Source organism: Chenopodium quinoa, unplaced genomic scaffold, assembly GCF_001683475.1.
Source record: "Chenopodium quinoa cultivar QQ74 unplaced genomic scaffold, ASM168347v1, whole genome shotgun sequence".
NCBI lineage: Eukaryota > Viridiplantae > Streptophyta > Magnoliopsida > Caryophyllales > Amaranthaceae > Chenopodium > Chenopodium quinoa.
This window is the reverse complement of record NW_018742738.1, coordinates 13,914,247-13,939,801: the sequence shown is the minus strand read 5'-3', so window position 1 is coordinate 13,939,801 and position 25,555 is coordinate 13,914,247. Positions and strand designations below refer to the sequence as shown.

The window sequence follows — 25,555 nt, the reverse complement described above, 5'->3', positions numbered from 1 at the left end:
TTGTGGTAAGTTCCTGCTTCTTCATCTTTGTTTTTGCTTTAATATTCTCTTTACTTGCTTTTTTCTTCTTTGTTTCTTTCTCTTTTGCTGACTTCTTCCTTCTTTATTCTTCTTAATTGCAGACTTGAATTTTCGTTTTATTTGGGCTTTTGTCTCCGCCATTGTTGTTGTACTCTGTTGCTTCTGCAACTTTTTTCTAAAGGTACTTACTTTGTACCTTTTGTTATTTGTATTTACCCAATTTTGCTTCTTTTTGCTTTTTCTTCGCAAGATTGTGCCTTTTGATTCTTTCCAATTGTGGTTGTTCCTATTTTTTCTCTTTTGTTGTTGTATTTGCATTCTTGGCTTTTTCAGCGTGAACATAGCTGATGATAAGTGGCAGAGGCCCCCAAGGATGATAAACAGAAGCCGTGATACCAATAAGTGGTGTGACTTCCATAGGGACCATGGCCACACCACTGAGGAGTGCACACACTTGAAGGACAACATAGAGGACTTAATCAGGAGAGGATACTTGACCCAATTCAAGCAGCGTGATGATCCTCCTAGAAGGAGGGAGGAGGATAGAGCGGGCCGAGCTGACCGCAGATGAGGTGATAGGGGTCCAGCAGGAGACAGGGACAAAGATAGCAAGCCAGAGGACAGGGTGTATGTGTTCAGTGGAGGACCACTACATGGAGGGACAGTCAACAGAGCGCGAGCTGACCTAAGGGCAATGATACATCAGATTAGTGACAATGACAAGCGTAGATGGCCACCCCTTCCTCCGTAGCCACGAGCCATGTTTGATGAGTATGACCAGAAGGGCATAATTTACCCTCATGATGACCCACTGGTGGTAACAATGAGAATTGCAAACTGGAAGGTGGATAGAATACTGATAGACGGAGGCAGCTCAGCCAACATCATCTACATCAGTGCGTTCAACGAGCTGAAATTGGACAGAAAGGATCTAAAGAGAGTAAACTACGAGGTCACTGGGTTTAATGGCTCGGGGCTTACCCTAGAGGGCATAATCGAGCTCTCAGTCCGGGTAGGAGAGAGGTCAAGAAGGCGTGATGTCCGAGCAGAATTTCTCGTGATAAACTCTCCCTCACCCTACAATGTAATCATGGGAAGACCGCTCATCCACAAGATAGGCGGGGTGGTATCCACTTACCACCTGGCGATGGCTTACACAACCAATGAGGGGCGATTAGCAAAGCTCAGGGGAAGTCAGAAGACAACCCAACAATGTTACATAACTCCCTTGAAGCAGCCCGCCAAAACCAACCAGCAGTCAGGTTCTGACAGAAGACTCCCTGAGCAGCCTGAGAGGAAGTCAAGGAAGAGAAAGTGTGAAAAGTATCACAGGGAGAAGGATAAACAAAAGTTGGCAATGGAAAACTTCGAGCCTACAAAAGAAGAAGTGGCCAGACCACTTCCCAACGGGGAGCATGTCAAGGTCGAGCTCACAGAAGGTGACCCCTTGAGAGCGGTGAAAATCGAAAAAGACATTGATCCAGGAGTGGGGGTCCACCTCATAGAGCTGCTGAGAAAGAATAAAGACATTTTTGCATTTTCTGCGGATGAGATGCCTAGAATTGATCCAGCGATCATTGTACATAGGCTGAATGTGAAGGAGGACATTAGGCCAGTCAGGTAGAAAAAGCGAAGCTTCTCCACGGAGAAAAACTAGGCAATCCAGGAAGAGGTGGAAAAACTCTTGTAAGCAGGATTTATCGAACCCTGTGACTATCCAGAATGGTTAGCCAACGTGGTCATGGTGAAGAAGGCAAATGGTCAATGGAGAATGTGTGTCGATTTCACAGACCTTAAGAAGGCCTGCCCGAAGGACTGTTACCCATTGCACGAATAGATCAACTAGTAGACTCAACGAGCGGGCACGCCCTGCTAAGCTTTATGGACGCCTTCTCAGGATACCATCAGATCAGCCTACACGAGCCAGACAGGCAGAAAACTGCATTCATCACTGAAGGGGCAGTATACAATTACATAGCTATGCCCTTCGGGCTGAAGAATGCGGGGGCAACTTTCTAGAAGGCAATGGATAGAGTGTTCCTCCACCAGAAAAGACGAAATGTAGAAGTATACGTTGACGAATCAATTTTCAAGAGCGTCACGCAGGCTAGACATATCATGGATTTAGAGGAAACATTCGCTACCTTGAACAAGTATAAGATCAAGCTCAACCCGAAGAAATGTGTCTTTGGAGTGAGCTCGGGAAAGATCTTGGGTTTTCTGATCAGCGAGAGAGGAATAGATGCCAACCCAGAAAAGATCGAAGCAGTTCTCAACCTGTCCGAGCCTAAGAGCATTAAGGATGTCATGAGGTTGACAAGCAGAATGGCCGCACTAACCAGGTTCATCAGTAAGTCAGCAGACAAAGCCTTACCATTCTATCAGCTATTGAAAGGAAACAGGGAATTCAAGTGGGGAGCCAAGGAGAAAGAAGCCTTTGAGGGCATCAAGGAGCATCTGACTAAGCTCCCGACAATGATCAGCCCGAAGCTGAGGGAAAAGCTGCAGTTATACATCTCAGCATCAGTACAAACAATCGCAGTCGTTCTACTGGTAGAAAGACAGAAACAACAAAGGCCAATATATTTCGTGAGTCACGTGCTGACTGACGTAGAGCAAAGATATCCCCTGGTAGAAAAGCTAGCCTTCGCAGTGGTCACGACAGCAAGAAAGCTAAAACCATACTTCGACGCGCATATAATAGAGGTCCTCACAAACCACCCACTGGAAAAAGCATTACAACAGATGGATGCATCAGGTAGACTCTTGAAATGGGCAATTGAACTTTCCGAGTATGAATTCGAGGTCAAGCCTAGAGCAGCCATCAAGGCACAAGCTCTAGCAGACTTTATAGTGGAAGCCTCTTATGAGGAGTAGGAAGACGACATTGGAGTCTGGAAGGTGGAAGTGGATGGGTCCTCAGCCCAAACGAGGAGTGGAGTAGGAGTCATAATGACGTCTCCAGAAGGAAACGTATTCGAGTATGCCATCAAGTTCAAGTTCAAAGCGTCTAACAATGAAGCAGAGTACGAGGCGGCGGTAGCAGGCTTGCATATGAGACTCGCAGCCGGAGCTCGCAAAGTACACCTGCAGACTGACTCTCAGCTCGTTGCCAGCCAGCTGCAGGGGGCATACGAGATAAGGGAAGCCACTATGAAGAAATATGTGACCAAAGTGAAGGAACTGGCAGCCCAGCTAGTCCATTTCCAGATAGACTTAGTCCCCCGAGCAGGAAACTCTCAGGCTGATGCCTTATCTAAGTTGGCCAACTCCACCTTGCAAAGCCTCACAAGAACAGTGATGGTCGAAGTGTTAGAAGAAAGTAGCATTGTAAACTGCATTGGGAGTCGGAGAGCCTGGTTCTCTGACATCTTGGCATACAAGCTTCATGGCTCGCTGCCCGATGACGAAGTACAGGCTAAAAAGGTGAAGAAAGATGCAAATTGGTATGTGGTGATGAATGGAGAGCTCAACAAGAAAGGCTTTTCAAAGCCACTGCTACGGTGCATCCCAGAATGGGAGCAAGAGGGTATCATGGAAGAAGCCCACTCCGGGATATGTGCCAATCACATTGGCGGGAAAGCATTGGGAGTGGAGGTCTTTAGAAGAGGGGCATATTGGCCAACTCTCACGCAGGACACACTGGCGTACGTTAAAAAATGCGACAAGTGTCAGAAATATTTACCAGTCATAAATCAGCCAGCAAACGATCAGACTCCGATCCTCAGCCCGACCCCGTTTGCTCAGTGGGGAATGGACATATTAGGGCCCTTCATCACTGGGTCAGCGGGCAAGAAGTATCTTATTGTGGCAGTTGATTACTTTACGAAGTGGATAGAGGCTGAGCCCACCAAATACATAAAGGCAACCCAGGTCAGAACATTTATATGGAAGAACATCATCACCAGATTCGGGGTGCCACAGTGCATAGTCTTCGATCATGGGTGTCAGTTCGACTGCGACACCATAAAGGATTACTTGGGAGACATGGGCACCAAGTATGCAAGTGCCGCAGTCTGCCACTCGCAGAGCAACGGCCAAGCAGAAGCAGCAAACAAGCTGATCCTGACAGCCCTACAGAAGAAGTTGGAAGAATACAAAGGTCTGTGGGCAGACTTAGTCCCAGAAATCTTGTGGGCAAATAGGACCACAGAGAAGGAGGCAACTGGTAAAAGCCCCTTCACTTTGACCTACGGGGTCGATGCAGTTGTCCCTGTGGAAGTACAAATACCCAGCTTGAGGATACAACACTATGAGCAGCAGGGGAATGAAAAGCGCATGCTGGAGGAGCTAGATTTCTTGCCGGAAGTAAGAATAAAAGCAGCCCTTAAGCTGACAGCCCAGAAGAACAGGATTTCAAAAGCTTTCAACAAGAGGGTCAAGCACAGGGAGCTCCTGCCTGGAGAACTAGTCCTCAGGAGGACAACAACAGTTGGAAGAGGAAATCAGCATGGAAAGCTGTCAGCAAACTAGGAAGGCCCTTTCATCATCCATGAGCAGGTTGGCCCTGGAGCGTTCCTCCTTGCAGATCAAGAAGGTCAGGTCTTAAGAAACAGTTTCAATGCTGATGTGTTAAAGAAATACTTTGTTTAATTAGCTCGAAATATGGCTGCTTTAAGCTTGATGAACTTTTACTCAGTCTATGTCATGTTAACTAAGGCATTTAAGCCATTTCTATTCAATGAAATACAAGCCTCTGCGTGAGGAGTATGTTGCATAAATCTGTTTAATATAGTATGCCCAAGCATCATATACTAACATGCAAAAGTCAAACAAGAATAATAGTAAAGTGTTAGAGGCAAGAAGCACCCTAACACAAAATAACAACACAAAGGAATCCCTCCTTTAAACCTCACCTCACTTGCGAAAAGCAAAACAGGGCACTTCCTCGGGGACGCCTGAGGAGGAGCCTGACACGTTCAGCTTGAGCAGGGGAGAGAGGAGGAAAAGAAGAGATGAGCTACATGGCAACACTAAGGTCCTCTTAGTCCCATTCAGCACATCTCTTCGAGGGGGAGAGAGTAGGAGAGAACAGCCAAGCAATAAGCCCTTATATATATAAAAAAAAAAAAGAGAAAAGAGTAAGCAGGCAGCACAAACAAGCTGATTGACATAAATAAGTCTCGGCACGAAAAAGCTGATTGACATAAATAAGTCTCAGCATGAACAAGCTGATTGACATAAATAAGTCTCAGCACGAACAAGCTGATTGACATAAATAAGTCTCAGCACGAACAAGCTGATTGACATAAATAAGTCTCAGCACGAACAAGCTGATTGACATAAATAAGTCTCAGCACGAATAAGCTGACTGGCATAAGTAAGCCTCAGCACAAATAAGCTGAACGACATAAACAAGTCTCAGCATAAGCAAGCCGCAGCATATGCAAGCTGACTGACATAGATAAGTTGCAGCAAAACAAGCCGGTGACACAGGCAAAATAGATAAAAAAGCTTATTGACACAAACAATTCTCAGCAAGAGTAAGCCAAATAGCGCTAAACTAAGTGTACCAACCAGCATGCAGACGAAACCTTTAGCCAAAGCCAAATGAAGTATGCAATGCACAAACACTTGAAGCAGGCGGAAAAGGGAGGATAAAATATAACAAAATCCCTACTAAAACGCAGCGGAACGCAAAAGGAACAAGAAAGCGCTAAAGAACCAAATCGAAAGGATAGGGAGGCCCAACCTACGAGGCCCCACCAAATATAGCAAAAATGCTGCAACAAGACTTGGATACTGCTAAGTGATATTAGATTATGGGCGAATGTGCAAACAACGAAATGAGTAACAAAATAAGGCAGCAGGAGAAGACCATAAAGAGCATACATTATAAGGCTGAACCCCTGCCCACCAAGGCAGAGTAAACATTCAGCAAGTCATATACAAGGCAAATAAAGCTGAGACCTCGTCCACCAGGACAAGGAAACACTCAGCAAACAATATTGGTAAATCACAAATTCAGGATAAGCTGGGCAGACCCAGCAACAAAAGACAAAGTATTCTGAAGATACACAGAGAAATATAAATCTTTGGCAGCTATACACCCTAAAGATAGTAACAAAAACTACCTAGTTACAACAGATCTGGGTGAGGGAAACTCAGAGGAACCACTGGAGTAGGAGGGTGACAGCCGCCATAACCTTTATTGATCATCGGTCAGAGACTCCACTCCAATAGTTGCAGCAACATCAGGACAGAGAGGCACCTCTAAGTTCAGCACAGTCTGATTGGGAATCTTGCAGCCCGCAGCGCGAGGGTGGTCAGCAGGGAGATCGAACAAACCAGCTTCACCTGCATCTTCAACCTTGGCCCAAAAGACGTTAAAGCGAGCTTGCTTCTCTTCACCCTCACCATACAAACTGCTAACGCATCGAGCCGCAGCTTTCCACCCTCCATCATGGCGATCAGCAAGGAGTTTGGCAAAAGCAGGAGAAAGCGCAAAAGACTTGAGCGCCTCCCTCCTAGCAACCTGCAGCGTAGTAGCGTGCGTAGCCTGCAAGTCCGCCACCTCCGCCTCTAACGTCTTCACCCTGGACTGAGAAGTCCCCAACTGCTCTTGGCAGCCCTTCAGCTTGGTCTAAGTGAGCTGAAATTCTCCCAATTGGAGCTGCAAGGCATCCGCCTTCTCTCTCAGAGGAGTCACCTCATTGGCCATAGCATCCTTCTCAGCCTGAGCCTGCTGAGCCTCCAGAGTCTTCTGGAAAAGGGTTATGCCTTGGTTCTGGTACTCCTTCTCCACTGACAGCAAAGCATTAGACAAATCACCCACAGACATAACAAGCTGCAGTAAAAGCAGAGAGGAAGAGTTAGCCAAAGTAGGAGCTAACAGAAGAAGTTAACAATGAAAAGTAAAGCATGATAATAAGTAAGACAAGACAACAACTGCAACACAAGCAAAGAAAAGCTGAAACAAGAAAAAGAAAAACTAAAAGTAGAGACTAACCCTCTGCAAGTCATGGCAGGCAGTGGCCACTGGAAGGCTGACTGAGCTGCGCGTAGAATCAACAGGGAGACTAACCCCCTGAGTCAGACGGTATCCCAGAGTACCACCCTTCTGAGGGTCGTCTACATATAAAGACTCATCAGCCCTCACATTCATCAAATGCCGAAAAGGAGTTTTCTCAACTCCAGAAGGGCAGAGTATAGGGCGCAGATGGATGTCAATTGGGACTTCAGCAAACTCAATGGCCCTAGTAGGACGGAAAGTACCTCCAGCAGAAAGAGAGGACGCAGAAAGAGGATTCTCAACGGCATCACCCAGGAACTGGTGAACGCAACGATTAAGCTCAATGGAATTCTAAGTGTCTCCCCCACCTACGTTCCCACCTGGGTGCCCAGTGTTGGCAGAAGTGGAAGCAAAAGGGTCTAGGCCAGGAGAGATGCGAGCCTTTTTCGCCTCAGGCTCATCCCTATCAGGGGGAGAAGACACAGGATCATCCTCTAGGTCAATCACTGGACGATCCTGCTGGAGAGAGCCTGTAGCCCGAGAGAGCCCACCCCGGGTGGCACTTCGGAGCCGCCCCCTCAGCCCATAGGGACGCGGCGGGATCCTTGGAAACTCCATGGCAGATTCATCAGGGAGCTAAAAATCAGTAGCTGCAGCAGAAGGGACTGCAACGTCCTTCGCAGCAATGGTATCAACAGTAGAAGTAGCTTTTGGTTCTTCAAAAGCTTGTTCACATTGCCTCTTGGTAGCAGAAGTCTGAGGTGCCACCCGGCCGGAAGCCGCGACAGACTGCTTCTCAAAGGAAGCAGTAGGCGCCACTAACGCCTCAGAATCTGAAGCCACCTTTCGAGGAACAGGGCGAGTCTCACGCCTGCTCCCAACAGTAGAAGACGAGGGCTCTGGCTCAGCGCGGATGGACCCAGCACGCTCACCAGTGGTCGCGGTACCAACAACAACCCGCAGCTCAGCGGGAGCCAAACGCACCTCACCCTTCAGGGAGCCCGCATACACCTCCAGCGTATCAAAGAGCTGAGGAGGGTTCTCAGGAGTTGCAGTTAAGGGGTCCTTCCAGTTATTAGCCAGCCCGAGCATGCTTTTGTCCAACTTGTCACAGCCTAAAAATACAAAGTGACAAAAAGTCAAGAATATATAAAAAAAAAAGAACGAAATTAGGAGAAAAAAAAAAAGACATCAAGAGCTTACCAGACTCATGTGTATGGCACAAACGCATGGTAGAAAGCTGCTCATTACACACAATGTAAATGGAGTTAGGCATCCAAACCTTGGGAAACTTGGAGTCACCAGTCCCCGCTCCCTGCAGAGTCTAAAATGCCTCCGTCTCACGAGCAGGTTCAGAAGGAGAAGCTGTGACCCCAGCCATGTTGGTGCGAATCTCTCTGAAGTTGTGAGGAGCAGCAAAGTTGGAAGGCACCTTCACCTAGAAAAACTTATCAGTCCAGTCCCTGAAACACCCAAGTTTTGGGTAGGACAAGACTCTACTCCCTTTGGGAGCAACATAGTACCACCCTGACTCAGTCCTAGAGGCTGATCTCTTCAGACTCGTGAGAGACTTGAACAAATGGAGAGACTCAGGGTACCTCCGAAACCTCAGGAACCATAGCAAGCAAATCAGAGTGTGTAGGGACGCAGGATGAATCAGAGATATACAGATGTTAAAAGCCCGCAGCAACTTCTCTAAAGTAGGGTCTAAAGGAAACCTCAGACCCAAGTCAAGCTGCGAGGCAAACACAACAATGTGACCTGCAAGGGGAGCCGATAACTTAGCACCATTAGCTGGCAGAACCAGCTCGTAGCCCTCCCCAAAACCGTAAAATTTCTGCCCTACAACAGCCAGATCCAGCCTCTCAGCGTCCTTACGCCAATTGGAATCTAGCACACAGCTCTTAGGCCCATAACACTTGTCGTCAAGGAAGAACTCAGTTTTGCCCTCCGTTACGGGCTCAACAACATAAGTAGGCTGACAGTCAAAGTATGAGCGATCACCAGGAGATTCATCTATCCTACTTGATTGAACTTCTGGGGAGGGAGAAGGTGTTGGAGTCCTAGTATTCCCACCACGCACTACATAATGATCAAACCGATGCATGTCAGCTATGTCATTAAGCCAAGCAAAACTGTTTAAAGGCTGAACATGGGGAATGGGGCTAATAAGAGACACATCAGGGGGATTGGCCTTAACAGCATCAGCCAAGATTTGATGGCGCATTGCGCGCATCCTCAGACGAGTAAGATGGGACAAGGGAACCCCATCCAGCGTAAGCACCCGCTCACAGTAAGGATCAAAGAAATCAGGACGGGGTCTACGCCGGAAAGGGTGAAACGCACTACCCTCAGCGGGACGACTACTGTCTGACCCAGACACAGCAGCAGAGGTCGTAGCAGTACCCATCCCGCTCGCAGCGGGAAGAAGGTCGGAAGGCAAAACAGTTTGTAATGGAGTAGGAGAAAAAGAAGAAGCGTGCGCAGGGCGCTCACCTGAAGGAGAAGATCGGGAAGAGGAGGAATCCGACCCTGTGGCCGTTTGAGGCTCACTCATATTCTGACTATCAGAGGCGTCAGACATTATGAAATCTACAAAGGAACGCAGGCCCGCAAAGGAAATAAAAAGCAATGGGGCACGAGAAAACCAACGAATCAGTTTAGAGGCAATGAAGGAATAAGTAGGAAAAAGCCAAGAATGCAAATACAGCAACAAAAGAGAAAAAATGGGAACATCCACAATTGGAAAGAATCAAAAGGCACAATCTTGCGAAGAAAAAGTAAAAAGAAGCAAAATTAGGTAAATACAAACAACAAAAGGTACAAAGTAAGTACCTTTAGAAAAAAAGTTGCAGAAGCAACAGAGTACAACAACAATGGCGGAGACAAAAGCCCAAACAAAACGAAAATTCAAGTCTGCAATTAAGAAGAACAAAGAAGGAAGAAGTCAGCAAAAGAGAAAAAATCAAAGAAGAAAAAAGCAAGTAAAGCGAATATTAAAGCAAAAACAAAGATGAAGAAGCAGGAACTTACCACAACAATGGAGGATCAAGGACGCTTGATAGAGGAAGAGCAAAGAGCAAAAATTTTGAAATGCCGAAATAATAAAGAGGGAAGATGAAAAATTGGAGGCGTGAAAAGAAATAAATTAAAGAGGGGGACAGTGAAATTAATACGGAGTAAATGGGCAGTTAGACTAAAGGAAAAGCCAAACCGCCATGTCACTTTAGTAAAATCAAACTGACAGCCCGGATTGCCAACATGTATCCCATTCATGCAAATGTGATCCCCGCCCCAAAAAAAAAAAATTCCTTAAACCCATCTAAGAAGATAGCACTTCAGCGGGAGTGATCGAAAATCCTCTCTGCAAGCTCGTCATTTCTCAGACTTCAGCGGGAGTGATCAAAAATCCTCTCTGCAAGCTCGTCATTTCTCAGACTTCAGCGGAAGTGATAGAAAATCCTCTCTGCAAGCTCGTCATTTCTCAGACTTCGGCGGGAACGATCAAAATTCCTCTTTGCAACCTCGTCATTTCTAAGACTTCGACGGGAGTGATCAAAATTCCTCTCTGCGAGCTCTTCACTTCTCAAGGCTAGAGCAAAGGTCACCATGCACGCGATAGGGCAGCAGACTCATCAACAGCATTACCTGACCTCCCAAGCCTCCAGGGCGCATCAACACCCTAGAGACTTGAGGGGCTAGGGGTGTGCAGGTTATTTCAGTCAGACGACCCGTTGAGTTAAGGCTGATAAGGCCACACGCTCAGAACAACTGGCATGAAAAGAGCCTCACGCCATCTCTTGAGGGGCTAGTTGTAGGGGATAACTCCTGCTGAGATATTGTGAAAAGGGAGGAATTAGTAGTTCTTCAAGTTTAACCCTTATTTATGTATTTTTGCTTCTAAATAAGTGCAACACATTTGTCTTATTCAATTACTTTTTATAACTGCACAATTTGTTTTTGTTATTTTTTTAAAATAAAAAATATCCCTTTAGATTAAATTTATTTTTCCCATCCCATTAGGCCATTACCCTACTTAACTTTTTTTTTCCTTCTTTCTACAAATTTCAATTCTCATACATACTCATATTCCTTTTGTGTCTAAATAAAACTATTTTCTGTTTACATTTTAATTTATTAATTTCTTTGACTCTTAACTTGACTCATGCATGATAAAATAGTAGATAAAGTGTTATAGACTTTATACTTTGGGACTACAAATTGTATGGTGCTCTTGTAATCAATTTTGCTCTTGTGATATGTAGTAAGTTGAGTTGAATTTAAATCGGGTCAGTAATAAGGAGAGTTGAATTCTGGTTTGGCGTCATTCTCGGGTTTCAAACAAGTTTCATTTAGGTCAATAATTTATGAGTTTTATTTGGGTCGACTCATGTTCGGGTCAAGAATCCTAAGAAATTGGGCTAGTTTTAGGTCATATTGAGATCAAGTCACCATTTGAAAGGAATGGTGTCCTTCGAACAAGTGTATTATTCCGATATAGAGGGTTCGAAATTAATTTGGAAAGTTTATTGTTCAGTGAAATTAAATGATCGGAATGCCTAGTTGGAGGCCGCTTTCGATCCGTAAGATTAATATATAATTAATCTTACAGCTTGCTCTTGACTGGACCCTACGGGTCAAACCCAATCGTGTAACCCAACAAAAGGGATGAATTAATCTGATGGATTAGTCGATAAGGATTATACAAACTCAGACGTCGGATTCCGATCTTAGAGTGTCAAAGCCAAGCGTTGAACACCAAGTCGTTTCAATGAATTGGGAAGATGAGAAAATAAGTCAAATGACAAGTTAATGCACAAAGTCCTAGCCTCGCGTTGGCCTAGCTAGGCATGCTAGGCTAGCAAGGCTACTAGCCATGTGGTTACCTCGGCCGCAAGCCTAGCATCCACACATGTGTGCAGGCTGGGCGAGTTAGCCGAGCAAGCTAGCTAGCAGCGCCAGCCCGCAAGCACACAACAAGTGTCCAAGCCAGCATGCTTGCGTGCGCTGCCAAATAGTGAGGCCAGTTCGCAGCACGACAAACCCAGCAGCATGCTGGGCTTGGGAGGGCAGGCTCAGGTGTAGGCCAAGGCTGCTAACGCGGCAGGCCTTGAGGCCCATGGCTGGGGCATGCCATGCACATGTATGACCGGTTTTGGGAGGCTTTCTTGCTCTCTAAGAGGAGGGCTTGTGATCCTTACCTAACCCCTCCCTTGGATTGACACTTGTCATTGACTTATTGTTTATGGTAGAATTAAATTAATTGCTTATTTTCTCATTTTACCATTTTTCCCACTTGGAAAGATGATTGAGGTTTTTGGCAATGTTTTGCCTCTAAATACCAACCTTGGGTGTTGGAAATTTACACAATTTGAGTAGAACTTAATAAGGCATCGCCCAAAAGCGTGAGAAAACCTTTAAATTCGTAAAACTCTAATTTTGGCTCGGTTAAGCTACGAGATAGAAGTCAGGTTCGAGCGTGTGGGTATGCAAAGTAGGAGGATTCGCGAGTGCATGTCTTGAGCTTTTCAGGGGTCGTGCTTGGGCTCGTGTGAAGCACGCTACGAGGGTAAGAATGTATTCTCCCTTCTTTCTTTCTCTCCCTCTTTATGTGTTTATCACTTTGTTAATTGCATGTTTGTTTGTTTAGCTGCATTAATGATGCATGCGGTTTGGGCGGGTTTTGGTTCTGCACGGTGCTCACCATCATAAAACCCAAAACTATTATCTCGAGTTCAAACATGATAGGTAATGAACAAGTTCGATTTGGGTCTAGTCAACTTTTGACTTCTATAGCAATGATGTTATCCTATGGAGTGAATGAGTAGGCCATATCATTTTGTACATCAAGGTCATATCTCATGTTCATGACAAGTCTTTCCACTATATATCTATATTACATACCAATTTCTCTCATTTTTCTATTGTGAACTAGTCATTCATTTTAAAAAGTCACAATTTTACTTGTAACCTTGATATAGCCATTTTTTTAATAATTTTTTAAAAGTTGTATATTCAAAGGCAAATGAAGATGACTTCCAATAGCCTAACAACCCCCAAGCATGAAGATTTCAAGCTAATAATTTTATGTATTGTTTGGATTTAAGCATTTCATTTTAAATAGTATGGAATTTGAAATATCCACATTCACTTTCAAATTTTCTATCTGGAAAAAAATCTAAGAATTTCAAATTGATCATTTTAAATTTATATTCCATGTATATCTCCACTTCTCCAGACCATTCTCTTTTCCTCGCTTTTCTCTTACATTACTTCTCTCCCTCAATCTCTCTCCTTCTCGTATGTTCATCCAAATTTTCTAAATTGTTGATCCAAACATGTGAGGAATCGGCATTAATCAACCTAAATTTTCAACCAAGCGCCTGATGTTGCCATTGAAATGATGAACATACCATTCTTGTAGGGGTGGATTGTAGAAATGAAGAAGGTTATGAAGGTGAAGTCGGCAAGTGTTAGAGGTCATTGTGGTTGGTAGTCGGCAAATTGACATTCAAAAACAAAAGAATATATAACGTAGAAGTTGATATTTGGAGGAGAAAAAGCTCACACGCTGTTTCAATGGAAAATCTAGAGTAAAATTCGATGGAGGAGAAAAAGCTCAGAAGTCGCTTTAATGGAGGTTTTAGAGTATGCTACCATATAGGAGCTGAGAGAAAGATCCCAAACTTAGCCTTAGGAGAGAGCTCACAAGCTACTTCAATGGAGGACGAAGAAAAAAATCAGGGAATGGGAAACAGAGCTCTAAGAAAGAGAAATTGGGTTTTTTTTATTATTTTTTTTTACTTCATGTGAGAATATGAAATGATATCATTTGAGATTGTAATTTATTAAATTGGATTTTAATTATGTGAATGCTTTGATTCAGCCTAAATGCAAATCCAAATTCTTACATAATCAAGCAGATCATTTGGTCCAAATCAGAATTTCAAGTAAAATCCATGGTACAAATAAATTAAATCATTATCGCTTTCTTTATACACCCAGGCGTACCATACATTTATAAGTATTTTGTTCTCATATTGATAATTGTTTTTCATTTAATCAACAAATGAAGAGCAAAAACTAACCTTGAGTTAGTTGGGTATACCGTGAAAGGTATACCGTGCACCTATATATATATATATATATATATATATACAAACTCTAATTTACTAGCAATTGTCAAAATTTGGTGATAGCTTAGGAGCCAACCTCAACTAATAAGATTGATATACAAACTTTGTTTATAATATAGCATTTAAGTCATGAGGGAAAGCATGTACTTCTGTAGTGGTTTAGAGTTATTGACTAGCATTTTCCCGATGCTTAGCTACTCACTTATTAATACTCCCTCCTTCCCCGATTGATAGTCACTTTTTCCATTTTTGGTGAGCTAACCCCAAAAACCCGTCCTCAGTTCGGATTGCAGGCTGCAACTCGCGTGCATGAAGCCGGAATCGACTCAAAATGTTACTCACATTTGCTTTTTTCTAGTATCATAAATATTATTTTTTTACCAAAATTCTCTAACATTTGCAAAAATATTTATGCAAATTTAATTTACCCATGTAAATTTTACTTTCCCATGTACTTTAATTACTTTCTCTCTCTACTCTTTTGCACACCAATGTAAATTTATTTTTTCAATGTACTTTCTTTAATTCTCCTTAATTCCCGTAATTTTTCTTCAAAAGTGACTATCAATCGGGGACGGGAGGAGTAAGAAGTTATTATGAATTAACTCGATACGATTAGTTATATTGGTGATTTTCCTAAAAAAAAAAAAAAATTAGTTTTATTGGTGATAATAATACAACAGTGAAATTATGTTTTAACAACTAAAAACAAACTTTGTGCTGTTTCACTTCTCTTAAAAGACGAAAGGGAATTCATGGGAAATCAGTTTCGGTTACCTCTTCTCCAGCTCAATCTGATCAGGAATCGGTGGCTCCTCCTCAAAGGTCACCTAAAGGGTCGTGAATGTTGGAGCATGGAATTGTAGGGGATTAGGTTCGGCGGACTCCCCTAAAGTTCCGTATTTGCTGTCTCTTGTCCGCTCTCTCTCTATAAATATTATGTTTATTATGGAATCGTTAGTTGATGTAGATACTACTGTTACAAAGTTAGCCCCTTTGAGGTTTGATGGTTTTTGTGGTGTTAATTCCCAGGGTCTCAGCGGAGGTTTGGTTGTATTTTGGTTTTCTCCGCTTAGAGTAGTTCCTCTTTTGGTTTCTACTAATGTAATTTTGTGTGAAATTTGTACTCCAACTACTAGTGAAATAAAGCATATCCTGTTTGTGTATGGATCACCTCATCCTTCGGGACGAGCTGCTGTTTGGGAGGAGATTTCTCACATTTTGCAAGTTTATTCAGATATTCTACTTATTGCTGACTTTAATCAGGTAGAATATTTTTCAGATAAGGTAGGGGGTTCTGCACATATAGCCGGGTTAAATGCTTTTCAGGAATGGAAAATAGAAAATAATCTTTTAGATGTTCCCTTTTCCGGTCCTTCCTATAATTGGACTAATGGTTGTTCTTCTGGGGATGCATCGTTTGAGCGTTTGGATAAAGCCTATGCTTCTCAAAAATGGATGATTGATCATCCGAATGCCTTTTTGCTCCATCAATCCATCCTTTTCTCAGATCATGCGGTTATTGTTTATCATGAAAACTCCCCTCCTGTTTCTAAACGTCCATACCGCATTGATAATTGGTGTTTACAGTCGAAGGATGTCTTTAGGATTATTACTGTTATCTGGGCTATGATGCTTCCAGGTTCTCCGATGTTTGTTGTCTCGAGGAAGTTGGAACAAGTTCGGTCGAAATTACTTTCGTGGTGTGTTAATAATAAAAAATCATGGGGTATTAATTGGAAAGAACTTCATGCTTCTTTGGATCCTTTGGCACAGAATTTGGATTCAAGACTCCATCGTCACCTCTTCATCTCTATCCGGGAGGAAAAAATTGCTCAATCCCATGCCGCTTACCTTTATTGGAAACAAAGGGCGAAGGTCAAATGGGATAAGTTTGGTGAATCTCATTCTCACTTACTTTTTTCTTATGCTCAGGCTCGAAAAAAGAAAGAATTTGATTCATGGTCTCAAGGATTCAAGTGGGTTTTGGACTCATGATCAACAGGGTATTAGTATAATGATCCAAAATTATAATTCTCAGCTATTCTGTTCCCCTCAGTCTCAAGTTTTTCCTTCGGATTTTGATTGGAATGATTTAAACTTACCTCAAATTTCAGATATGGACTGTTTTCATCTATTGCAGCCTGTTTCGGCAGAAGAAATCAAAGCTTCTATGTTTTAGATTGATGAGTCGAAGACTCCGGGTCCAGATGGTTTTTCTTCTGCTTTCTTTCGCTCGCATTGGTCTACTGTGGGTCAATCAGTTATTGAAGCAGTGCAATATTTTTTCTATCATGGCCATATGCTTAGAGAATGGAATAGGACCTTCATCACTCTTATTTCTAAGGTGGATCATTTGGAGTTCGTTTCTCAGTTTCGTCCAATTGGTCTCTGCAATGTTCTTTATAAATGTATCGCTAAGTGTATTTCGATTCGGCTTCGGAATATTCTCCCTCAGCTAGTCTCCGATTTTCAAAATGCCTTTGTTCCAGGTCGGCTATGGCAAGTTGACAATAGTCTTGTTGCGCATGAAATTCTCTCCTATATGGATAAGTTGCGAGGTCGTACTATGGGAGCGGCTCTGAAAGTCGATATGAATAAAGCCTATGATAGGATCAGTTGGGATTTTCTATGGCAAGTTCTTAAGGCCTTTGGGTTTCCTCCGAGTTGGATTCATATAATTCAGCAGTGTGTTTCTACTGTTTCTTATCAGGTTTTGGTCAATGGTAATCCTACGAAAGCTTTTCGTCCAGTTAGGGGGTTGCGTCAGGGTGATCCTTTATCTTCATATTTATTTGTTCTGTGTATGGAGGTTTTTTCAGCCATGATTCGTAAAGCAGAATCTGATCGTTTGTTTCGAGGTATTAAGGTCTGCAGGCGCTCTCCTTCGGTCTCACATTTGTTTTTTGCGGATGATGCCCTTATCTTTTTTCAGCCTTCGCCTGATACCTGTTTAGAGGTTAATAAAGTGCTTCACAATTTTTGTGATATTTCTGGTCATATGATCAATCTTTAAAAGTCCTTCATTCGCTTTAGTTCTAACGTTCCGGCTGATTATCGGGATTACTTAGCTGCTTCTATACATGTGCGGGTGGAATCCTCTATTGGCTCTTATTTGGGTCTTCTGGTTGATGTTGGCAGACACAAATGTAAAGCTTTTCAGCCTTTAGTGGACAAAGTTATTAATCGGTTGAGTGGACTCACTTCCCTTCATCTTTCGTCTGTTGCGAAATTGGTCATTATCAATTCTATGCTTGTGGCCTCCTTCAACCATATTTTGTCTGTGTTTAAGATTCCTTCTACAGTCATAGACAAAATCAACAATCTTCTACTTCGATTTTGGTGGAGATCTTCTTCCCACTCTAAAGGTATTGCTTTGGCTCCCTCTTCTCTCCTTTATAGGCCTAAGGGGCTTGGGGGTCTTGGTCTTCGTCATCTGGGTATTTTCAACTCTGCGATGTTGGCAAAGCAGGTTTGGCGGGTCATGCATAATCCTCAACTTCTTATTTCTCGTATTTTTCAAGCGCGGTATCCTTCTATCCTGGATCGTCATTCTAGTTCGAGGCTCTCTCGTCCTTCTTGGGCGGGTAATAGTTTGCTGCATGGGTTCCACTCTCTTCAGTCTGGTCTTACTTGGAAAATTGGTAATGGTACCAAGGTTCGAATTTTTGAGGATTCTTGGGTTCCGGATTCTGTTGTGTCCCCTAAGGATTCTCTTGCTGGAACGGTTCTTCCGCTTCTGGTGTCCTCTCTTATCCATTCAAACTCTAACACTTGGGATTCTTCTCAGGTTCATAGATTGTTTGATTCCTTCACTGCGGCTAAAATTCTGAGTTTGGAGCGGCCGACTCAGTTAATGGATGATTTCGTCTATTGGAAATTTACTAGGGATGGGAATTTCTCTACTAAGTCCGCCTATGCTGCTCTCATTCAGGGTTCGTTCCCCGTAATTTATGATGGGAATTATATTCTGTCCTCGTGGTGGAAGAAGTTCTGGGCCTTTCCCATTTTACCTAAGTGGAAGATGTTTGTTTGGAAGTTGTTATATGGAGTCATCCCTGTGGCAGCCTTATTATGTACCAAAGGTATCCCTGTTGATCCTTTGTGTGCTTTTTGTCATACTTCTCAGGAGACGATAGATCATTTATTTTTACACTGTCCGTTTACTCGTCGTCTTTGGAGTTGTGGTCCTTTGGGTATTCTTCTTCCTCCGGAGAATTTCTCCTCGTTTAGCCATTGGTTTTCCACTCTGATTACTCACTCTTTGGCTCATGGAGATTGGAGTACTCTGGATTCTATTTTGGCCTTTACTTGGGCTATTTGGTGCTGTAGGAACAGTGTTCGATTTTGGGGATTAGTTCCTGATCCCCTTTGTGTATTCAGGATTGCCCAAGAATGGAGGTCTCGAAGTTCCTCGGCTAGAGATTTGGATGCTGGGGTTATTTCTTCTCCTCCTGGGTTTCATCATCGCCCACTTTTGATTATTCTACGAGGTTCTTTTTCTGAACAGGCTGTTGTTGATCTACTCTTTGACGGGGCTTGGCAGTCTGCAGATTGCAGAGCTGGTACGGGTTGGTGCTTTTATCAGGCTGGATCTCTCCAGTGTCTTGGGGGTGGTGCTCAGGCATGTTTTGCTCTTTCGGCTATTCAAGCAGAGTTGTTTGCCTGTCTCCTAGCTTTGAGGATGGCGCAAAATCACGGTTTTGATCAGATTCGAATTCATACAGACTGTTTGGGTGTCCTCTTTAGTCTCCGGGATCATTGCTCAAAGGACATCTTTGCTAGTTGGATCTTTCAGCAGATTGAGGATATCATACCTCTCTTCTCGGCCTGTTCTATCCAGAAAGCTTCCAGGGATTTTATTAGGCCTGCTCATGAGTTAGCTGTTTCAGCTAGAAATCGTCATTCTCTTTTTCTTTCTTTCTAGTTTTTTGTTTGTTTTTTGTGTTGCTCTTTGTCAAAAAAAAAAAAAAAAAAAAAAAACAAAAAAAACTCCACCATAACTTACAAAAGAAAAGGCATACAAGAATGCTCATATCATGGATCAGTTAGGTAGCATCCATCTATTATTACGCATATAATACAACAGGGGTGCCAATGATATGAACCCTTAGCTTAGCTAAATACAATGGCCACTTTCCAGAGACCTAGATTTATCATTTCTGGTACCACCACTTACATTATTGTCATTCATATATATCATTCTATCCCGTTAGCTGATGATGATCTGAGTTCAGAATCTGATCGAGAAAACATGCATGTTAAGAGGTTGGTCACTCATACTCTACTGTTAGCTGGCATTGGTATCACTCCATCAAAGAAATCACCAAAGTAGTTGCGAGGCTCATGTACAAGCCTCGAGATTATGTCCCTTAGCGTAATGACACCTTCAAGACATCCGCCTTCATCAACCACGTAGATACGATGGATGTTTAGAGAGTCAAGGGTGAGGATAACTTTCTTGAGAGTGTCATCCTTTTTGCATGTAATCATCCCACTTAGTGGAGGTGATGATCCTTCATGGTGCTCTTCTCTGTATTTCTTTGAAGCAAGTAAGAAGTCCTTAGCTGTGATTGATCTGCAACAATAATTATTATGACATTAAAATTTAAGAAGAAAATGTTCGATTTATGATAATCTTATGTGCCAAACACGAGTTTATGCAAACATATCATATATATTCATTGGTGTCTCTAGTTGTATGACTAAGCCTTATTTTAGGTGAATTCTAAACTAAGATCGCCACATGTTTTTTTTGCTCTTACTACATAGGATCTTAAAACAGCAGACATATTCCCTCAGTCCAGAATTACACTCGTACTATTCTGGGATACACGTTAAATTTGTCACATTTCCTAATAGATTTTCATGTACAGCCAACTTAAATGAAGCAGTGGGGACAAAGGGTAATAACAGACCTGCAATCCTTGTATATCTCTGGAGCAGTCAAAAGAAATTGAACATCCCTTATGCTAATATTACCAACTGCTTTAGCCCCATCGCGTTCAACAACAGGAATCCCTCCAACACCCTTTAGCCTCATCAGTTTAAAGGCCTGAAGAACCGGTTCATCCTCATAGACCTAGAAGAAGATAGAAACAGCAAGTCAATTAAAAGAATGCCTTGAAAGCTAGGAAATTAGGAATGTGTTTTTTTGAGGGGGTGGGGGTGTAGTGTGTGCTGGTATTTCAGAGAGCCGAGACACTTTTCTCAAAATTTATCACAACAAACGGCATGCAAAATTGGAGCCTAGTATTCCAAATTAGTGCCTTTGACAAAAGAAACGGTTTCAGAGATTCAAAATAAATACTACCCTGTACTTAGCTTGCACCCATTTAATGATACTGCAAACTAAAGAACAGAGATTTTTATCTAACAAGAAATTTACAACACTGCCTTTTGCTTTATGTAGAAAAATAGCCAGGAAAGAACCACAAACCTTGACTACTTCCTTCGGACTCATCAGTGGAAGACCAATTTCAGTGAGGTTTCGGGTTCCAAAGTTTTCAAACCAATGAAGCCCGGCACACTCAGCTAGCATGTGAATAACAGCAGACTGAGTTATTATATTCTCAACCTTTGCACCACCAACAACAGGAACACCTTTCATTTTGTACTTTGAGAGCAGCAGCAGGACAGTCAACATAGAGTTTGTATCTTGTAAGGCTAGAAATGGAGCCCACCGAAATGACCCTGAAATATCTCGAACCTGTTTATATAAAGGTTAGTTGATGCAAGAATTATACTGACATTTGCATGAAGTATAAAAAAGAAAATTAAAAAGATTCACCGTTGTTGTCTTATATAGCTCCGAAGCAGTAAGTGCCCCAAAGAAGTTTCCAGAAGTCATTGCAGCAGATCTTGGGCTCATGGTTCTTTCTAGTTTTTTGACCCTATTTACTCCATTTGTGTTAACTGCAGCTGCACTGCTATTACTCTTTGGGGATGGTAAAACTCGGTTTGACTCATCATCTTCTGACTGCCAGAAAAGCATTATAAACCTCAAGAGAATATCAATAGAGTTCAAAATTCATTAGTAGTAGTATATTGTCAGAACACAGTAAAACCTCAATCCTTTTTTTTTCTTTTTTTTTTTTTTTTTGGAGAGCAAGGTACAACCACTTTAAAATCACTGCTTATCCCCATAAATTTGATTTCTGCTATGTTCTTAATTCAAAATCAAAAGTAACAGTCAGCTTACATACAATTGCTGAAAATGGACACATTTGATAAATAGGCCTTGGCTACATCCGCCACAAGCGTCCACTTTATACAACTAAGGAGGTTCTACCTCAAAAGCATATGGGAATGAGGAGAGTAGCCCTTTAGCCTTATAATAAAGTGGACACAACTTTCTCTTTTCAGCAATATGGAATACACATCCCAATATACCTCTTCACTTTTTCACTCTTTCAATGTGGGACAACACTTTCACTCACATGTGGGTTTGCTCATGGGCTCAACAACAGCACAAAGACAAACTACTTTGACTTACAAATAAGAAGAAAAACAACTCAATTAACAAGGCTACATAGCGTCCTTTTCCTGGAGCCCCTAAAGTAAATCTAAAGGGGCAGACCGGACATAACATATACAAACTACTATAACTTAGAATAACAACTTCTCAATTAGCAAGGTTACATGTATAGGCAACATCCCTTCCCAGATCACTATAGTAATTCTAAAGGGAGGGTTGAATAGAAACAGATGAAAACAATCGAACTGTGTCTATCAAAACTAATTAATGAAAAATTAAACGACTTTTCAAGCCCGATATTTCTTAGCAACAAGCAAAAAAACTACAGGATAACACTACAGACGTTCACCTCACATTGGTATACGGTAGCAAGTCATGATACTCGAACGTGTGGAAGAAAAATTAAACTGATGAACAATGCCAAGAAAAAAGGACAATTAGACAGTTTTGAAGCAACCAAATGCACATAGCATACAAAATTCAGATATAAATGAATCAAAACAAGTTGTAACATGTAGCGAGATTGCAGCTCAATAACTAATCCATTTTTCGCAGATCGTTTCTAAAAACAGCTTAAGTTTCAGAGATTGAGCTAAGAGCCTACGAGGTTAGCTGAGCTGATGCAGTATCCAAACAGCTATTCCGGCAAACTCCACAATCCCAATATATCTCTCAATCCAAGTAGCATCATCTGCCGCTTCAACATCGACAACAGGCGCGCTAAGAAGTTTATGCTGAGAAAGTATGCTAACAGCTTCAGCCAAACTACAGTTCGACTTTATTTCAACTGCATAACACATAATTAATTAGGACACTGGCTCGACATACTGGAACATAAATAGATCGCAAATTTCTGAATAACCAAGCGCAATACGTAAAGAATGTCTTTCATATAGGCCAAATAGTACTATCATGGCATGTTCAATCAGTAAACATCAGAACTACTGCATAATACATCCTCCATTCTAGTAATATTCCAACAACGATGAAATTACGCATCTCAAAGCACATTTTATATGCTAAATATCTATATCTGTAAAAGCATTTTATGAGACAAATACAACGAGATTTCAACACGACTATATTTTGCTTAACATATAGATCATATTATACGATCAAACAAGAGTGATAAATAGTGTAAAAAGTTCATTGTTGCAATATTAATAGAATGAAAGAAGTATTAATCAAATTGATGAGACTAACTAAAACTTTTTGATCCAAACCCATCACTTTTACAAAACAAACAACAATGGAACAAATATTGTACTTCCATTTTATTTTATTTTTTTCATCACAACGATTTGAATTTTACACTTCTCAATAAGTCAAAAGTATAACCGAAACAAATATGACAAGAACACACTAAAAGAAATAAAAAAAAAAAAAATGTGAATAATGCAAATGTAAACATGTTGCAACTAAAAGAGAGCGGAGAAAGTAGACTGATTAGTTATTTATATATATATATATTTGCTCCAATTATTTAAGTGCCAATAATCATTTTTCTTCACAATATATAAAAATTATAACATAAGTTACGTGAATTTATGTTAGAATCGTCTCAATACACTATGTAATACTTGTATTATTTCAACTTTTACGGAATACAATTATCATTTGTTTTTTTAAAACAGAGGAAATAAAATTTTCATTTGTCCCCTAATAAATGTATTGTTGGAAAGTGATCGGGGGATTAATATATAAAATCGCAAAATTTAATCAACAAAATAAAACCCAAAATTCATAACAATATTAATTTTCATGATCTAAACCTAAAATAACTGAAATTATAATATGTAGTATCAATCATCATCAAATTAAATAATTCCATCTAATTAATTATCATCGAACAACGTTTTAATTATAATTCATCAAGCACTCATAAACATAATCAAACATCAAAAATCATATATATATATATATATATATATATATATATATATATATATATATATATATATATATATATATATATATATATAAAGCAACAAACCTTTGGAAGCTTGAGCAAGAGGAAAGGAAGAAACAGGAATACTCTCAAAACAAGCATTAAGTTTATCAGTAGGACTAAGTTGAGCTTCTAGATTATCCCAAATATCCTCCACTGTCATCCCTAATTTCGCCTCTGGACTCGATGACTCCATCATTTTTCCTTCTCTCTCAAAAACATTACCATTCTCTCTTTTCTTCAACTGCACCTCCATTCTTGATAAAATCAAATCAAATCACCTTCTAAAATATCTTCCTTCCTTTTCTTTTTGTTTTTCTTTTGTTTTAGCAATTAAAACAAAATAAAGAAGTGATTAGTTAGATGAAAATGATGGGTGTATGTATATATGAATTATTGGAGGTTTTATTCCGTGTGTTGGGGAATATGGGGATATGATGGGGGTGATTGGTTTGATGGAATCAGAGGGGTTGAAAGGTAATGATTGAGGGGTGATTGGGTCAAAAGGGTAAGTATGATGGAGTGTTGACGTGGTATGGGGTGCTAAATATGGAGACTTATCCGTTTAGATTTATTTGTCTGGATATTGATGGGTGTCACTATGTCAGTAATTAAAATGGATATACTTGGATAGATTTATATGAACACTCCTATGTTTATGTTCAAGTACACTCTTGTCCAATTGTCCGCCCATAGGTAAGATTTGTTTTTTATAAGAGTAATTTAGGACAAGTGTACTACTCCTGTAATTAAGGGATTTCTTAAATTAATTTTATTATCAATAATCATCAATCAAATAATTAAGAACGTAATTAATTTTATGGTTTGGTTTGGTTTACAGTTTATAAAAATACGGTTTGGTTTCGATTTTTTTTGTAAATACGGTCTATGGTTTGGTTTGGTTTTTTAAAAATTATAAACCAAATCAAACCGCAAACCAGTATACCGTATTTTAATATATTTATATAATTTTAAAATAAATTAAAATAATTATTATTTATTATAAAATAAAAAAAACCAAAAAAAATATGAAAATCAAAAGAAAACAATAAGTGTTACTATGTTAGTACTTGATTATTAGTAGATAGTTATTTTTATTATAACTTTGTAGTACAATTTAATCCCTTTGAGCTAGTTAATTAAACTTTATTATAAATTTACTAAGTATTATTTGACAATTTTTAGGAAAAAATATCGTCTCATCATAAATTAACCGCACCAAACCGTATTATTATGGTTTGGTTTGATTTAGTTTGGTTTCAATACTAATATGGTTTGGTTTGGTTTGAAAAGTAACCAAACCGCACCAAACTAGACCATGTTCACCCCTAATTAAGAGAGTACTAAATGGATTTTAGGAGTGACATATATATATATATATATATATATATATATATATATATATATATATATATATATATATATATATATATTTCAATATTTGTGTAATACAAATATACAACTATAATAAATTATTAATATTATTATTCTAAATTTATTGTACTCATATCCCTAAATTTTTTTTTTTCCTGACAAACTCTTACCCCTAATCTATAAAAGCACCGAGATACAAATAAGAAGAACCTTAAAACTTCTAAAATTCTTATAAACAAAAGCACGGAGACACAAATACTCGTAAGAAGAACCCCAAAATTTATGAAATCCTTATAAACATTATTATGTCAAAATTGCCCTTAAATTTTACCTTTCATTTCCTTATCTACGCAACAGGACGCTTTTACCCTCTATTTAAATTACATGTGCACATGGGTATGCATACCTTGTCTTTTCGCTGCATTGGTTTTATCTTTTTACGGTCCAATTTTTCTTTACTAACCAAAACTTTTGCCACTCTCTACACTCAGTCTCAGAGTATAACCCCCTCTTCTCCATTTTCGTCTTCTTCCATTTTCTCTCTCCTCCATTGTTGTTCACCATTCATGCTTCAATCTACAAATGCGTGCTTAATTTCAAACTAATTTTATACCTCCACAACCTTGATGATGTTGCTTGTCAGATGT

The 25,555-nt window shown here is 40.7% G+C and overlaps 2 protein-coding genes across 2 annotated transcripts; one reads left to right on the top strand and one right to left on the bottom strand.

Moving 5' to 3' along the window:
• Window positions 1-15,057: 15,057 nt before the first annotated feature.
• Window positions 15,058-19,036, top strand: LOC110724108. Its single transcript, XM_021903505.1, has 4 exons — window positions 15,058-15,761; window positions 16,045-16,174; window positions 16,292-16,978; window positions 17,129-19,036. The coding sequence occupies exons 1-4, from the start codon at window positions 15,058-15,060 to the stop codon at window positions 19,034-19,036; spliced, it is 3,429 nt and encodes a 1,142-aa protein (XP_021759197.1).
• A 94-nt stretch (window positions 19,037-19,130) lies between these two features.
• LOC110724300 (SNF1-related protein kinase regulatory subunit gamma-1-like) lies at window positions 19,131-23,884 on the bottom strand. The gene is made up of 6 exons (XM_021903722.1): window positions 23,580-23,884; window positions 22,207-22,373; window positions 20,900-21,091; window positions 20,549-20,818; window positions 20,028-20,191; window positions 19,131-19,687 (listed from the first exon to the last, which is right to left on the bottom strand). The coding sequence occupies exons 1-6, from the start codon at window positions 23,788-23,790 to the stop codon at window positions 19,387-19,389; spliced, it is 1,305 nt and encodes a 434-aa protein (XP_021759414.1). The 5' UTR covers window positions 23,791-23,884; the 3' UTR covers window positions 19,131-19,386.
• Between the last annotated feature and the right edge of the window lie 1,671 nt (window positions 23,885-25,555).